The 17439-nt window shown below is 41.6% G+C and overlaps 2 protein-coding genes across 3 annotated transcripts in view; one reads left to right on the top strand and one right to left on the bottom strand.

Annotated features, from left to right (window-relative positions):
- The window catches only part of capn3b (calpain 3b), a 15841-nt gene extending 8667 nt beyond the window's left edge, over positions 1-7174 (top strand). The window contains exons 9-23 of one of the 2 annotated variants that reach the window (XM_005731064.1): positions 39-199; positions 323-492; positions 588-599; positions 752-960; positions 1062-1098; positions 2993-3016; positions 3209-3295; positions 5145-5216; positions 5298-5355; positions 5434-5498; positions 5684-5752; positions 5832-5910; positions 6072-6188; positions 6400-6458; positions 6772-7174. In XM_005731064.1, coding sequence (XP_005731121.1) covers positions 39-199; positions 323-492; positions 588-599; positions 752-960; positions 1062-1098; positions 2993-3016; positions 3209-3295; positions 5145-5216; positions 5298-5355; positions 5434-5498; positions 5684-5752; positions 5832-5910; positions 6072-6188; positions 6400-6458; positions 6772-6798 — 1246 coding nt within the window. In that variant the 3' untranslated portion in view covers positions 6799-7174. Of the gene's footprint in view, positions 1-38; positions 200-322; positions 493-587; positions 600-751; positions 961-1061; positions 1099-2992; positions 3017-3208; positions 3296-5141; positions 5217-5297; positions 5356-5433; positions 5499-5683; positions 5753-5831; positions 5911-6071; positions 6189-6399; positions 6459-6771 lie in introns of both variants that reach the window. The other variant, XM_005731062.1, reaches the window with a different exon arrangement.
- On the bottom strand, positions 7102-17403 carry znf106b (zinc finger protein 106b). The gene is made up of 21 exons (XM_005731068.1): positions 17269-17403; positions 16845-17049; positions 16675-16736; positions 16218-16421; positions 15005-16114; positions 14543-14900; positions 14396-14456; positions 13859-14013; positions 13719-13779; positions 12889-13624; positions 12757-12806; positions 12477-12610; positions 11316-11450; positions 11005-11121; positions 10715-10906; positions 10391-10453; positions 9525-9644; positions 9118-9189; positions 8911-8982; positions 8669-8815; positions 7102-8562 (listed from the first exon to the last, which is right to left on the bottom strand). The coding sequence occupies exons 2-21, from the start codon at positions 16968-16970 to the stop codon at positions 8506-8508; spliced, it is 4032 nt and encodes a 1343-aa protein (XP_005731125.1). The 5' UTR covers positions 16971-17049; positions 17269-17403; the 3' UTR covers positions 7102-8505.
- Positions 17404-17439: the final 36 nt, after the last annotated feature.

Below are 17439 nucleotides of genomic sequence, written 5' to 3'. Positions count from 1 at the left end.
TTTTTTTTTATTTTTACTTCTTTTGTGTTTCACTTCAGGATGTCCTTTGCTGATTTCAAGAAGAATTTCAGCAAGCTGGAGATGTGCAACCTGACCCCCGACACGCTGCAGGGGGATGAAAGAAACACCTGGACAGTGTCGGTCCACGAGGGTCGCTGGGTGAGAGGAAGCTCTGCTGGTGGCTGTAGGAACTTCCCAGGTAGGCTTTGTTCTTTTTGGATCAGCTTTCATACTTTTAAAAGACGATATTGTAAAAACTCTCACTTACATAATTCGTGTTTATGTGAATCTGTGCTGCATATTTACTTTGTGTATTTTACAGACACGTTTTGGACAAACCCTCAGTATCGTCTGCAGCTGTATGAGGAGGACGATGACCCGGATGACGAGCAGGTGGCCTGCACTGTTGTCGTGGCACTGATGCAGAAAGGTCGAAGGATGCAGCGCCATCAAGGGGCCAAATTTCTCACCATAGGCTTTTCCATCTACGAGGTAGTGATCACACCTCATTTTTTCTTCAGAAAGTACGCACGTGTCCAGGATTTGAGAAGTTAACCTGATATTTAACTTCTTTTGTGTCTCTGCAGGTGCCGAAGGAGGTATAATGATCTTGCATCTTTCACTTTATTTGCTTGTATCCCCAAGAGAGGTTTCACTTGTATAAAAAGGGGGGAAAGAAAAGTTACAATACATTATAATATTTCTTATTGCTATCATTAACAAGTCACCATTTCTACAACCCTGTTCACAGATGTGTGGGCAGAATCAACATCTGCAGAAGGACTTCTTCCTCTACACAGCCTCCAAGGCAAAATGCAAGAGTTACATTAACCTGCGGGAGGTAACGGAGCGTTTCTGTCTGCCTCCCGGTGAGTACGTCATCATCCCCACAATCTTTAAACCCCACGAAGAAGGAGAGTTCATCCTCAGGGTCTTCTCTGAGAAGCAGAGCACATCAGAGTAAGGGTTACTATCGTGTTTTTCTTGAGAGCCAAATTGCTTTTAAAATTACAAGATGTAGAAAGGCAGCATTGCTGAGGTATGTTTGCTTTTCTCCACAGGGAGGCAGAGACTACGATTGGATCAGATCAAACGCAGGTTTGCAGCGTAATGTTAGAAGCAGTGGGGTTAAAATATGTTCTTGCTTTTATTGCAGTGGACTGTAAACTGAAAGGCTGGTTTATCTTTCCTGTTTAGAAACCTGTGTTTTAATCACACACACTCACTGGTCATTTCATTAGGTATACCTTCATAGTACTAGGTTGTACCATTTTTGCTCTGCAGATTTGTCAGCTGCACACGTGATAGGACTCTCCCGTTCCACCACATCCCAAAGGTACTCTATTGGATTGAGATCATGGGACTGTGGAGGCTATTTGAGTGCAGTGAACTTATTGTCATGTTCAAGAAACGAGTTTGAGATTATCTGAGTTTAATAATGTAATAAGGCAGCGCCTGGGGAGCAGTGTGTAGGGACGGTACCTTGCTCAGGGGTACCTCGGGGTAACCGTTCAGTGGAGTTGAACCCCCGACCTTCCGATCATGGGGCCACCACTCTACCTACTGAGCTATAACTGCCCCTGTTTTGTGACATGGCATGTTACTGTGCTGGAAACAGCCATCAGAAGATGGATACACTGTGGTCAGAAAGTAATAGACATGGTCACCAACAACACTCAGGTAGGCTCTGGCAGTTAAATGTTTTTGGTACTAAGGAGACCAAAAGGTGCCCGCACCATTATTCCACCACCAGCAGGCTGAATTGTTGATACAAGGCATGATGGATCTGTGCCTACATGTTGGTTACACCAAATTCTGACCCAACCATCCATAATTGAGACTCAGACCACCCAAATTTTTTTCCAATCTCCTGTTGTCCAATTTTGGTGAGCTTATGCAAACTGTAGCGTCGGTTTCCTGTTCTTCTGCTGCTGTTGAAGAAATGTACACGATGACTGGCTGATTTGTGTTAACAAACAGTTGAATGGGTGTACCTAATAAAGTGGCTGGTGAGTGTATTTCAGAAACATCTATTCAATTTTGTTTATTTATTTATACAGTGCCAAATTTGCTAGTTGGGGTTGCATCACATCCTTACTGTAGCACTCAACTCCCTCATCATACTTGCACTCAGTTAATGAAGATACTGGACTTTCTCAGCTGTGACAGTGTATTGACTGTTTGGGGAAGTGTAAACCATATTATATCTTCTTTAATTGTTTCTTTTGTACAAAATGGAAATGGAGATCACCTCTTTTCCTTTTTATGGGAGTTTTAATATAACTGAAGGACTCTGATGAAGGACACAAAGACGGGGTTGTTAATCCATACATACAGATATGCAGGTTCAGTTCCTTACACCAAAGCACTAGAGATGAAAAGTAGAAAAGATAAAGAATTTTGGGGGGAAAATCCCGCTTCAAGAAGGATGAAAATACTACATTCATCTTTCCATGGAGTGCAGCAGACAGTCATTAGATGCCACATTTAACTTTAACACTATGCTCACATACAACTCCGTATTCTTGGACTCAACTTAAGTAGCTTTGCATATATTTGGTTCAAAATAACCCTCATGTATCCTAGGTGCACCCCCTTCAGTTAATCCACTGTATGAAACAAGCTCCCTTCCACTTAACCTCACTCGCTCCTAATTGGCTGCTCCAACAAAAAGTGGCAGGGCCCCGCCCACATTCATACATACATATATCTGGCTGAATATGACACTAATATGACCTGTTTAAAGTCTGCATTAATATGCCTTTCAGATCAGCATGTCCTACAGATCACTGGAATGTCGGTTAGAATTTGATTTCAAAGCCCAGCTTTGTGTCTTACATATTCATTAACTTTACTCTTGAACTTTCCCTAGCTTGTTCTGATGCATATGTTCTGTACTCAGACCAACTAATAGACTTGAACTTCCAAGTGTTTCCTCCTCCATTTCATCTCATTTCATCTTTTTGTCTCTCCTTGTCTTATTGGTCACCAGCAAGAAAAGAAACAGAAAGAAAAGGTAATGAATGTCTGTAGCAGTTGGATTGTTAGGCTGCTTTTTTGCTGAGCTCTTTTTTCACTGCTCCTTTCCAACACGTGTCAGCTATTAGAAGCGTTTGCCGACACAATATTAAATGTAGAGTTTATGACCAGTGGGATTACTGCAAACTGACTCTTTTTTTAAATTCTTTTTGTCTTTTCTACATGTCAGCCTATTGTATTTGTGTCAGATAGAGCACTGGCCAGCAAAGAAATCGAGCACGACACGATTCGGGGGGAGAAGAAGAAGAAACCAAAGGTAAATGTCCTTGGTGTGGCGAGTCTTCTGTCACATGGCAAACAGCTCATGTCTGTCATATTTTCCTGGTGACTGATGACTCCAAAATGCAATCTTTACTGGATCAGATAACATGACTGGGAATAAAACAATTGAGTCTGAAGCCAGTAGAGCTCAAGTAACTCAGCTGCACCTGTTTTCCTGTAGAGACACTCTAATGTTAGCTGTCCGCAGTCTTGTTTTTCCCATATGCTGCTCTCCTCTGGTATCATAGAGAAACACATCCAATCATTTAATGATTAAATAGACTGATAAAAGCCACACTCTGTCGATATATTTTAGTGTAACACTACCTTTAAATATGACTTTATTAATTTATATGAAATTTGATTTACACTTTTACAACAATGTCAGCAGCAACTGATTATTATGAGTGCTATAAATGCATCCTATGATAGAGAAGATGTATTGGACTACATGATACTGCACAGTAGTACCAAATAGAGACTGACTGAGTGTACAGTTTTCTGTATAAAATTTAAGTGAAATCTTCAAGTGAAAACCTTTTGAAAATTACCCAACTTTGTTGCTTCGAACATCAGGAAAAATCGTTGTCTGGCAGGAAGAAGATTATCCACAATTATTTCCCCACAAAGCCAAACACAGACTCAGTAGTGGAGTCTGGGCTCTGGCTGGGCCGTTCCAGTACTTTAATCTTCTGGTGAAACCAGTCTTTGTTGATTTGGACGCATGCATTGGGTCATGAATTGATGAAAGGGGGAATTCCTCAAAGGTGCCACTTTGATCGCTTATATGTCTATATAAACTTAAGTTTTAAAACTTATATCCATAACTCGTGTAAAAAAGTTTTCTTTGCAGTCCTCTCAGAAACGACGTATACTGTTAGTGCTTTTAGGTGCTTGTAATCAAATGCACTTGATTAATTGATCATCAGAAAGTGGGAGCACCTCTTTAAATCAGAGATTTTGACTGTTTACTGATGAGAAAAATTCTGTTGTGTGTCAATATGATGCAACAATCTTCCCAGGAGTGGATGTATCACCAAGTTTACCCCAAGGTAATACTCAGAGAAACTGAACTGGAAGAGTTGTCAGGAAGAAGCCTCTATTCTCTAAAACAAACATGGCAGCAGAGCTTTGGCTTAGAAAGTTGAATCTGAATAAACCACAAGACTTCTAGAACAGTGTCCTTTAGACAGACGAGACCAAAGTGAAGGTGCACGACATCCCGTTTAGTGAAAACCAAACACAACATATCAACACAAAAACCTCATACCAACTGCCAAGCATGCTGAGGGAGGGGTGATGATGTGGGCTTGTTTGGCAGCCACAGGACCTGGACACCTTGCTGTCATTGAGTCAACCATAAACTCCTGTGTATACCAAAGTATTCTAGATCCAAATGTGAGGCCATCCGTCAACAGCTGCCGAAAGCTGAAACTGGGTCGTGCAACAACAAATCTACAACAGAATGACTGAAAAAGAAAAGAATCGAGGTCCTGTGCTCAAATGTCCCCAATGAACTGACGCAACATTGTAAAGACTCATAAAGTCATACAGAAAATGATTACTTCAGGTTATTGTGCAGTTCTACAAGTGACTGAATCAGCCATGCTTTAGTTTTTCATGGGACTGCACAGATTCCTGTGAAAACTTTCTTCTTCCACAACTACAGGTGTTGGACTCTTTGAGTTAGAAGCATTCGAACTTTGAAACCTTATTTCTAATCTTTAGTTACTGCTGCACAGCAAAGTTCATCAGTGTTTCTTTCCTTCACGTTTCTAAGTCTTCGCAGTTTCTTTTTGTGAACCTGTCTTTGTAAATAATTTCTTTCCTCTCTCCTTCAGCAGAAACTTCTCCAACCTGAGGAAACCGACGAGGAAAAGCAGTTCGGGGCTATTTACCAACAGATTGCTGGTGATGTGAGTATTGCACAGTTAGTTTGAGGACAACACTATAAAGACTCTCATCAGCTAATATGAAACAAATCATCGCTCCCTCAGGACATGCAGATCTGTGCCAATGAACTCAAAACGATCTTAAAAAACGTGCTTTCCAAACGTGAGTACGCAGAAAAGATTGCGATTACAGCTGCCGCCAGCGTGCTCGGCATTCACAGTGAGCTGTGCTTTTCCACAGATAATAACATAAAGTCAGAAGGTTTCAGCCTCGAGACGTGTCGGAGTATGATCGCCTTAATGGACGTATCCTTCCAACTGATTTCAATTAGAGGATTGCGTGCACATAACTCTGCTGTTTGCCCAGTTTCCCAGTAACAGAACAGAACATTGCACCTTATGTAAATACTTTATTCTGGAAAGTCAAAGTAAAACAGTTGGGTTGAACAGTACGTAGCAGGTGTTTCCATGACTGATGCTTTTGTGCTCAGACTGATGGGACAGGAAAGCTGAATCTGCAGGAGTTCAAACACTTGTGGAAAAAGATCAAGGACTGGCAGGTAGGATAGTTTTAACCACAGCTGATGTCTGCTCATGCTTGATATGTTTTTATCTGATTGTCCGACTTTGGGTCTGCAGCTCATCTTCAAACGTTACGACAAAGATAAAACCTGGTCTATCAGTAGTTTCGAGATGAGGAATGCTGTTAATGATGCAGGTGAGCAGAAAAAACAGATTTTTCATTTGTACCACAATAATTATTATTTCTTTTTAGAATTAACATATTTTGCCAATGCACTCCTTGCCTGTGCGTTCCAGTTTAATGTGAGAATGATGTAATTTACATATTTAAATATATATTTTTTATCTCCATATCAGGGTTTCAACTCAACAAACAACTGTATGACATCATAGCCATGCGCTATGCAGATGAACGCCTGAACATTGATTTTGATAGTTACATCTGCTGCTTTGTGAGGCTAGAAGGCATGTTCAGTAAGTACAGACCGCACACATCTGGTGCCAAAAACACTTGCATAGGACTGATTATTAGCCTATTTGATAGATATAAGACATTGTTATGATGATATAGTGATATTAAATTTACTTTACTGAATCTAATTATCTTACAGAATGAATTAATGTATTTTTACAGCTCTGAGTGGCTGAAAAGTTACCCAGCTTCATAATCTGTTGTCTCTTATAGGAGCATTCAGTGCCTTTGACAAAGATGGAGATGGAATAATCAAGCTCAACGTCCTGGAGGTAAGACACTCTTTATTTTTGCTGCTCTGTGCCTCGTTCCATAACTTAATCTGGTCCTATTTAGGTCATTTGTGACCTTGTAAAGAATAAAACTTAAAGTAGGAATAAAATGAGGGGGGAAAAGCTTGGAACTACAGAAATCGAGAAGTGTACTATGTACAGAGTGAAAACTACATTTCCCTGAAGGGTGTTTCTAATATCTTTTTTGCTGACTTGAGTCACACAGTAAAAACCAAAACACAGAAATGGTATCATTAAGGTGGCTTTTGCTGTGCTATAGTAAATGACAATAATTCTTTTATTCTCTTTACAGTGGCTTCAGCTGACGATGTACTCATAGATCATGTCCATGTCAGTTGGCGATTCATCACGTGAGATTGGAATAAACTTCACCACGACGTAGCTCGTCATTGCTCCAATTTCCTCTAGATTCAGATTTAATGGTCAGGTTTATTCCTGTAATCTTTTAAATATTAAAACAGATAAGAAGTAGGTTTTCTGAGCTCTGATGACCAGGTTACATCAGATGTTAATGTGAAATGTAAACAGACACGCACAGATGCAGAATTTCCCTTTGTTGTTAAGTCGTAAAGAATATGTGGCTATCAATGCTTTTATTTTAAAGTGGAAGCAAACACTGTGATTATTTGTTGTAATTTTATTGATGTACACATACAGTAGGTATTAAACAAAATAAAATACATACTGTACTAAAATTAAGGCGTGACTTTTATTATACAAGATTGCTGGAGAGTCTTTGGACAGCCTGGTTTCAAATATGTGATGTAGAACAAAGTTAAACAGGGAAACAGAACATTTCCAAGAGTTACAGTCAGAAATGTGAAAATGACCAAAAGTCAGCTAACAAAATAAAGGAATAATAAGCAGGAGAATTGAGGCTTTACATGAATAAAATCATGGCGGTTCAGCTATGTGTCAAAGAAATACAGTATCTCTGCTTCTGCTGCATCATCTTTGATCTCTCCTGTCTGTCTGGGGAGTCGAGGAGTCTCCTAGAAAACTCATGGGTATCATACGGAATCTCAATTCTGCCACTGGAAAAATATAAATAAGTTTTTAAAAATCGCCAGACAAAGTTGAAACTTTTGCGCATCTCAAAATTTTGGCTTACTAAATACCCCAAAATTTTAAGGTGCTTCTGAGTAAGTTGAAATGTCAAGATATACAACTTGAAATGTTGATTTATGGAGAGCAAACTTTTTTTTTTCACGAGCTTCCATAACATCATCAGCTGGTGGAGTTCACCTTACAGTCTACTTCAGTTATTCTGACATGTTTCTCAATTTGCTGCATGTTTATTAGCTTCACATACAAATGAATGATATTCATGACAGCTCGACGTCTTCACAGGAAGAAAAGAAAAAAAAAAAAAAAAAGCAGGAAACAATTTTAATTAACAAATAAATCCAAATTACAAAGTATGAAATGATCTAATGGATTAGTGGCACTTCAAGAAAATACCAGTTATAAACGTCCAAGGAAAAGAAGTTCAATTTTGTGGGATTAAAGTGGTAAATATAGGAGAAAAATGCAGAATATTTTAAGAGGAAAAAAGCCGAATATTATTATTAACTCACAAAGCGGTGAGAAAATACAAATCGCCTGAGATTAATTGACACATTTATGAGAGGAAGAAACAAAGCAAGTGGCTTAACTCTGCATAGATATGCTGATCAGGTTCATGCATGAGTTATCGCATTATGCTTTATTTTATAACCATCAGTAGCACACTAGTGATTTTTAGCACTGTGTGTTTACAGGAGAAAGCAACAGAGTGATTTAGATGATTTAGAAGCTCATGTTTTCCAGCTCAAGCTATCACCCGCTGCTCATTCTCACTGAAACACAATCTGTCGTGTATTTCTCTCAATTTTCTAACTTTAATCTCAGAGAATTTCTGAATTTTACTTGCAGTTTGATGACTTTGAAATCTCAGAATACCATCAAAATGACAAGCTGGAATCAAAAACGTGAGAGCGTCTGAGACTCCACCCTGGCTTGCTGCATCACTTTACCACCATTCCCATCAGGGCTGCACGTTACTGTCGTTCTCCACGTGAGTCTGCATGTGTTCAGAAAGCTCCTGCGGCAAAATGCAAACAAAGCTGACAAACTGGTCTCTCTGAATGAACCACAAGAAGAAAACACATAGCCTAGCTAATGAGGTACGCTAACAAACTGTTCACTACCTGTCTGACTGAATGCTGCGTGGCAAAAAAAGTGTCGCAGCCTCTCCAGCGACACTTGACCGTCTGCAGATTTTGGTTGCTGTGATCTTTAGTAAGGTGCTGTAGCAAGTGATCCTGCATGCCAAAGATCAGAGAGCAATTCTGCCACTGGAAAGAGAGCAAATACAAGAAAAAATCTTCAAGAAAAAGACACTGTGAACGTGGAGGAGTCACTGTTCCAGTTTATAACATCAGGTTCTTACCCAGCAGCGGTAGTTTTTCATCAAGTTGAGCTTTACAGCTTGAACGCTGCCATCGTAACAGCCTGTGTAGATCTGCGTGTGGAGCAATCGACCACAGAGACACAAGTCAGCAGTGTTTATTCATCCCTTCCTGTATGAACCGCTGCCAAGCAAGTTTATATTTAAAAAGCAAAAAAATACAGCTGGACCGGTTTTAATTGCACTTACCACACTTTTATGTACAGCCATGCACATCACCATGTCACTGTGACCGCCATATACCTGCAGCCGGTCGTGAGACTAAACAAAAAGCAAAACACGTGCACACACACACAAGACAACAGATAACTGTAACTAAAAACAGATTACAAAGGTTTTTATAAAAAAATTTTTTTTTTTTTTTTAAATACCTAAAAAGGTGGAAGAAAAAAAAAATCAAAGTTCCTCAAATTGTGTAATTACATGCACAGGGACAAATATGTAGCATCAACCAAAGCAGCACAGCATTTAAAGTCTAAATGGATTTGTAACGGTCATTTACAAAAGAAAAAAAATTGTAACCTAATCATCCATTCAAAAACGACTTTGTTGCGTTCTTTTCTGTTCTATTTTGGAAGAAAATACAGTCATAATACCTGTAGCTCATAAACTCGAACCAGTTTATCCAAACAGGCTGTTACCATCACTTTCCCCAAGATGACAATTGATGTGACAGCATGACCGTGACCCTTGTAGATGCGAACCAACTCGCCCGTCTGCAGACAGGAAAACATGGCAACAAAACTAAACGATAAAAAACACACATCACTTACCAAAAGCACAAGGCTCGCACACATTACTAAAGTTACACTAAAAATACCGGCAGCCAACAGTAATAGCCCTCAGCTTCTTAGTAGAAGCACCTATGTTATAAATCCAAAAATCCTCAGTGATTTTCACAAAAGTTGGCCTCTGACCTTGAAATCAAGGTTACCAGGATTAGAAGTCGTCAGACACTTTTAGTAGTGCCTCTACGGTAGCAGTTCAAAAATCTTCAGTGACATCTTTCTCGATTTATTCTGTTCACGTTTTTAAAAAAAAAGTACCTCTGACCTTGATCTTGAGGTCAAGCTCCCTGAGATTCAAATTCTTTTGAGATTTTTAGTAGATGCACCAACTGTGTTAATTTCAAAATCCTTCACCAGCTTGTTCTTGAGTTATTGCATTTTTAAAAATTGAGTTTTTACGCGGCTGCCGGACAAAAATGAGCCTTTTATGGTTGACTGGTAACCAGGCTTAAAAAAAAAACAAAACAAAAAAACTCATGCTAGCAGAAATGATTTGGTGTCTGCATCTTTCATGTGATAAAACATCAATATTTTATGACTAAAAACACCCAAACTAAAAAACTAAAACAAAACATTAAAACAGAATTCAACTTTTTTAAAATAACACTAATAACTCTGAAAATTCCTGCTAGCATAATTTCATTGATCTTTTTTAAGTAAGTCAAGTCACTTACATGGATGTTGTGGGCATGTACAGATGTGTCACTGGAACCACTGAAAACCAGGTCATTCACTACCTGAAAACAACAACAACAACAACCAAAGTCAACAAGATGCAAGAAGTGCTGCCTGCAGGTAATAAACCAAACACCAGCCAACCATTTCCTCCCACACATACAGAAAACAAAACATTTTCACTGTTGTCATTTTATGACTATCAAGTTTTACCACATGCTGAATGTTGACTCTGATGTCAACACAGACTTGATGTTGATTATGAAAACTTTAATAACCGTTTTCAGCAAAACAGACTGTTAAAGGATGTAGAATTTCCCCACCTTCATACAAAGTACAGTCTTGGTGTGACCTTCCAGTGACCGCAGCAGCAAGCCGCTCTTGGCATCGCGCACGCTGATAGTGCTGTCATACGATCCGACCAGAAGCAGCCGGCGAGCGCCCTCCTGAGCTGTGCCCAGGCAGCTCACGCCTCGTGGGCCGTGGCACTCGAACACATCCAGCTGTTTCAGAGTCTAAAAAGATCAAAGTTGTTGGAAAGAAGAGAAGGGATATATATATATTGTTTTTTCTAAATGAACAGTATGGCATGTAATTATCCAATTTCACTGACCTTTACATCATAGCTAGCAACTGATCCGCTGGCAGTCCCAGCATACAGAATATTCCAGGCTATGTGCAAATACAGCACTCTGTCAGGAAGGGCAAGCTGCTCCAGACACTTCTTAGACTGCAGAAAACAGTCGATTATAAGACAAAATCAATAAATGCTCAACAAAACACACGTTTACTTCAACAAACACATTCTGACTGAGTTTCACACTAAAATCCAGCCAGTGGGCAACTTTGTGACAGCAGCACTTTATTACTTCCAAAAACACGTCCAACACCAACCACATTAAGTCCTATCAAGACATTATATACCTTTATGCTGTAACAGCGGATAGTTTGATCGCTGGATCCTGTGTAGAGGCGTGTCGGCATATTTGGGATGGATGACACCAGTAGACAGTTGATTTTATTTGTGTGACCGTCAAATATTGTTAAGCACTCCTTGGTCTGGATACAGAAGACAAAATATAGATGTTAATAATAGAGGAAAGTGACATACATTTCTTTAAAGACAAAACAGTGACATTCAGTCGCTTTTGTCTGATTAAAATCCCTCTCAAAGAGGGTGCTGTACCAAAAACCTCACTGTGATCGATTTGGTCGCTAGCAGATGGCCCTCAGTTTCCATCCATTTGCATGAAAAATGCTTGTCTGCAAACACTGGCTAACTAACCACAGAGTGGCAGTAAAACTTGTAAAAGTGCAATGCAGATCAGAAACAGAGCACATTTACCTTCCAAAGAAAGGTGTGGCTTGGACCTGAAACCACCACATTAAATGGCACAACTGCAAGTTTACGACCAATTTCTCCAATCAACTGCCAGCAACCTCTTATTCACATTTACAATCTGCTATGCTGTCCATAGTCAGGGCTAAAGTGGACCAGAAAGGTTTGGAAAGACGGCATTCAGCTAATGAGCAACTAAATCTGGCAGTCAGGTTAGTGCCTATTGATAGGAGTTCACACGCTGCAGCCCGGCGCTGCTTCTGGTGATGGCCTGAAGATACTTCAGTGATAAGAAAATAACGTCCCACGGCTCATTTACACCTTGAACACACCACGTCTCACCCCTGTGATGCATTCATGGTGCACACGTAAAGCTGAGGTTGCTGTAGTTAAGCTTATAGCTGCCTACTAAAGAGGAGCATGTCTGCAAGGTTTCTGCACAGTTTCACAGGTGGGAACTGCAAGTGAAATTTTAGCAAATAGGAACTGGAAATTAGCCAAATATCTTACATAATATCTGCTTACATCTTACTGAATTCAGCTGGTACCGTTAGTAATTCTACACCCAGCGTGAATCAATGCCAAATCCCACTTTAACCCCTGCTCGTGGTTAACTGTCAGCTCATTTCATTAAAAACTGCACCAATGCCACAAAGATACTTGAGAAGTCCAGTTCAGAGACTCAAATTGAAAAAAAATGCACTAGAGATAAAACTGGACAAAATTTTGAAGTGCCAAGAACATACCACTAGACTGTAGGCCCGAGCCGTGTTGTCCCCCGAGCACGTGTACAGGACGCCATTGTGGACTTGAAGGCTGTTCACGGGGCCGCTGTGATTTAGAAACTCTCCCAAGGATGGCTCCTCATCATCAACGGATGCTGAAATAACAGCGACTAGGTTTATTTCTTTCTTTGTTTTAAGAATCTAAAAAAAAATAATACATATTTGAAATTTTCATGGTACATTTTAGCTCAAAAAAGGCAGTATGTTTTATCATTGCTGACAAACAGCAGAGATTACTCACCTGCAGGCGTGTTGGCATCTTTCCCTTCCAAAGCTGACGGCTTAATTTCACTGAAGGGATGAGAGAAATGGATCAGTTTTCCTGTAAAGTTCAGGATTGGAACCCTGAAACGATCCAAAGCGTGAACCTCACCTGTTGTCCTGACTTTGTTGAGACGTTTGTGTGCTTGCAGAGCTGAACTCAGCATTCACAGAGTGAGGCGGCTCCTGTAGCTGCGCCGGAACCTTTAAATCTTTTCCAAATGAGTCCTCACAGTCCGATTCATCGACGGCTATGACCTCCATGTTGGAGTGATCGATCATTTCAACAGAATCGTCGCTCTCGTTCCCCTTGTCATCTGCCACAGGTTGTCGTTTTTCTCTTTCGGGATTACCACCGGCTGGCTCTGGTTCTTTGGCCACCATCTTTGTCATTGCACAGTCCTGTAATCCCGCTCTTGTTTCTTGCTGCTGCTGCCTGGCAGATGATTCAAGAGAAAGAAGTATATTTGCAGATGTGGAGCACTCTGCGTTGGACTGATTGGCAGAGATGGCAGCAGCAGCAGTTAAGGGAGCTGCTAAGTGTGTTTGTGGGAGCAGCAGGGAGGGAAACAAAGATACGGGTTGGTTCAGAGGGACCTGAGCAGCATCGGTTTTACTGGGCACTGTTGTGGACAAGTGGCTGGCTTGTCCAAGTGTGGACCGATGGCACATTTCTTGCTTCACTGTTAAAACGAGCGGAGCTGGAAGAGGTGGGGTGATGGATAATGCTGGAGCTGTGGAAGCCGATTGCTGAGTTATTGAGGAGCCAGGTAACAGGCTCGAAGGAGGAATGGAGGGAGATCGAACACTGGCAGCTCCCGCCGATGACGATGTTCCTGAGTACCCTTCTGGAAGAGATTAAGAAAGACGAGAGAAAGGCATTTGTTGCCCACGGAACCATTCTGAGTTCAAGTTTTCACTGCCAGTGTACATCTACCGTACCTTGCATTCCCTGCAGGATCTCAATGCGCTTGGCTCTTAGGCTGTTGACCTCAGAAGTGAACTAAAACAGCAGAAAGACCCAAACTTATGAATGGCTCCTTTGAGGTCAAACATTTATTTATTGGACATTTCTTCATTACCTGCTGTCTCAGTAGCAAAAGTCTCTGGACTTCTGCATACGCAGTTTGCAGAGCATTACGGGCCTGGACCAGAGACTTGTCCAAATTCTGCAATGAGTGGCTCAACTCTTCCTCACGCAGTGACACCGCCAACAGCTGGTCCATTTGTTCCTGATCTGCAAGTGGAGGGAAAAAAAAGTGGGAATGACTGACGAATGTTTGAACTGCTACATTATCTTAAGCTGCCTCAGAATTTAAGCATAGTTTTAAGGATAAAAGACAGTTTATGAACGTTTGAAAGCAGATTGAGGTAGAAGGTTAACGTGATATTTAGAATCCCCATATATCATTCCCAATATGATGTCAATACAAACAGTGGCAGCAAGAAACATCGTTTTAAATATAGCATGATTGTCACTTTGACCTTAAGCTTAATCAATTGGCCTTGACGGAGAGGTCAGAGGTCAAATGTGACAATGTTTGTTCCAGTTTCTTATATTTCATTGCATATAAAAAGGTTTGTTACCTAAAAAAAATCTTACTAATCATCAGAATCACCTTTGTTTGACTTTGTTTTCTTCTTTTTCCCACTTGGCTCCTTGTCAGAATGACCGTCAACCTGCAAAAACATATCAATTCCACCACTGAAATGCATCTGCAAACTGGATGTTTCGGAAATGCGTCACAGCATGCAGTACTAATCACCGTCACCGTGGTGTGTTTCCTCTTGCTGGCACTAGTGCTGCCCCTTAAATCTGAATTAAAATCCTCAAAGTTTGGCTCCACTTTCATCTGTATTTGTGCAGCTGTCTGGCTGCTGCCAGGATCCTGAGCTGCAGCCGGCTGCCCTGAAGCTTCCTGAACCTGAGAGTCTGACTGTGTCCCTGTGTCACGCTCAGTATCAGCAGTGTCTCGGAATGGAGGGGGTGCAGTCGAGTGTGGCACCGAAACAGAGTCTGGAAACGACTCCCAGTGGAAGCCTTCGGACAGCGGCATGTCAAAGTCCTGCGGACGCACTGAGCTGCCTTGGTGAGTCGGACGATTCGACAACTCAATTCCAAACCTGAAAGTTTAAACAGTGACAACAAATAGCATAAAGAAATATCAACTCCAAACTGGGAAAGCACAAATACAACGAAACACCTTATTGGATGGCGATTTCCTCACCTCTGCGTGCCTTTTGCCTTCCTTTTCACCTCCTCATGCCCCGCTGTCCAGTTCTGATTACTCCTGGCCCCCGAAAAGCTAAGCAACGTGTTTGTAGTTGATTTACATCCAGCCTCCTTCTCCCCATGAGCTTGGCCTGCTTTGTGAGCAATTCGAACCTTAGGTTTGTTTGAGTCTGGCTCAGATGAAGCGGTCTTTTCAGTACATCTTTTAGGTGAAGTCAGGCCGTTGGTGGCCGCCTGAGATGCATTATTCCCGTTGTTTGGCAGTCTGTCTGCACCTCCTGAGCTCTTTTCATGGTCCTGAGCTTTTTCAGTCAGAGCGGAGGTGCCTGCTGGCTGCTCTGCCTCAGTTCTGCTTTGTTGTGAGGTCACGGGATCAGCCACCTGGACGCCGGCCTCACTCTTCTGTCTCCGGGCTTCTCGGTCTGCTCTGCATGGCTCCCTCACACCCAGCGCTCTTCTGATTTGCTTCAGCATGGCAGTGACATCAACTTCTCGTATAGGAGCTGCGCTGTTGGCCGGTGCAGGTTGAGCTGAGCGGCGTACACTTTCCTGCCCTGTAGTCGCAGCTTGGCTCCGATCAAAGATGATGGCTCCATTATCAGGGAGCTGGTCGCTGGTGAAGACTGTGTTTGTTGCACCATTATACTTCCTGCTGCGATAGTTGTACTGGCTCACAGAAGGTCCTGCCATCTGGTGCCAGAGATCGGTGGCACCCCCTTGAGTCTTGACGAATCTTTCCATTTGGGAGGTCACAAGTTTGACTCGGCAGGGCTGATTGTTGACAGAAGCGTTATGCCAGCTTCGACCTTCGGGCTCTCCAGACATAGGAGCCAGTCTCCTGCTTTGACAATGAAGGCTTGATTCTGCATTGTGAGGAGGTCTTTGCTTACTGGATACTTTGTTCTCCTTGTTCTGGACGACACCATTGCTCCTGCCTTTGTGCTCATCATTCTGCCTTTGCTCCAGCTGCACCTGTTTTGACTGTCTATGCTTTTCCACTTTGGATGCACCAGTCTTTGTTTTGGTGGTTCCCTTTGACAAATGAGCACGCCTCTGACCAGCCACCTGCTTCAGTTTCTTTTTCTTTTTTTTTGTTACTTTCTTCCTACGGCGGGAGAAAAAAAAAAAAAGGCAGTCGTTTCCATCAACAACATATTATAACATGGAGAGATTCCAATCGTTTTATTAAAAACAGGTGAAAAACTTACTTCTCTCTTTTCAGTGTCTTGTTTCTCTCCTTGATCTGGGTTATAGACTCTGTGCTGAGAGTCTTAAACAGAGACAGGGGCTTCACATTTTTGGACATCAAGCTCTTCAACTTGGCTTTGTGCTGAACGGTCGAGATGTGCTTGGCATACTCATTTAAACCCATGGAGGAAGCTTTGCACGCCTGACAGTCATGAAAGGTATCTCTGTTCAAGAAAGGGTACAACATATACTGTCAGAATTAAAAATACGGTTATATGTCAGTGAAACTTTGTCATTTTCAATATTGTTCAAGGCTACTTGAAAAACTGCAAAAGGTTTTGGCTTCTCCGAGGCAGCGTATAAAGAAAAGAGAGGTGGTTCAAGACTCTTGCACTGCACTGTATGTCTGACTGAATGAAAAGTGTTTGTCATCAGCAGTGATAAACACACATTTCTCAAATTAGACACAGTACTCACTTGCCCAACACTGACTCCAGCTCTCTGTGATGCAGCATGCTGTGCATATGCTCGTGTGCTTCCTGTAATTAGAGACATATTATCAAGATTACAAATTATCTATAAAGAAACTGCAGGTTATTCATCTCTACTGAGAATCCAGATGCTTCGGTGAATTAAGAGCCACTTACATGCCTCAAATACCAGCTGCGACACAAAATGCAGTAGCTGCTTTTAGACGTCTGGGAGGTTTGTGGAGGATTCTGCTCCACATGGGATTTGATCACCTTCTCGTGTGGCGTTTGGACGTTTGCCATTTCTGATGACGTGAGACTAGAACCCCAAACTGTTCAGTGTCTCAACATGTCATTGCTGATGGCAGCATTTATATTGAACCTGAGCAGTAGAAAAGAAGCACAGCCATTGAAACACATTGAAAATTAGCTCAACGTGGTCTTCAACTCAGAACTAGCCACTCGTTTGAAACGGTTTTAACACTTTTTTGAGCATTAACGACATTACGATTCGCCAAAGCCGCTGGGAAAAGTTAATCGCATCAAAGTGACGCCTATTTGGGTTCCACGCAACAAAATCTTAGCTGCAGATAATATTTACCTCGTAAATTTCACAAGGCAACAAGCATTCACTGCTCTAATGCCGCCATGTTTGCCTGCGTAAATCACGTCACGTCAAAGTCCACCAATCGCGTTCCGGAGACCGGAAGCTTGTGAGAGGAAAGGAGATGTCGTAGATCTACAAAAGGTAAGATGGGGCAAGTAGAAGGAT

The sequence above is a fragment of the Pundamilia nyererei genome, unplaced genomic scaffold (genome assembly GCF_000239375.1).
Source record: "Pundamilia nyererei isolate P.nyererei 1_Seehausen unplaced genomic scaffold, PunNye1.0 scaffold00041, whole genome shotgun sequence".
NCBI lineage: Eukaryota > Metazoa > Chordata > Actinopteri > Cichliformes > Cichlidae > Pundamilia > Pundamilia nyererei.
This window is presented reverse-complemented; position numbering and strand designations above follow the sequence as displayed.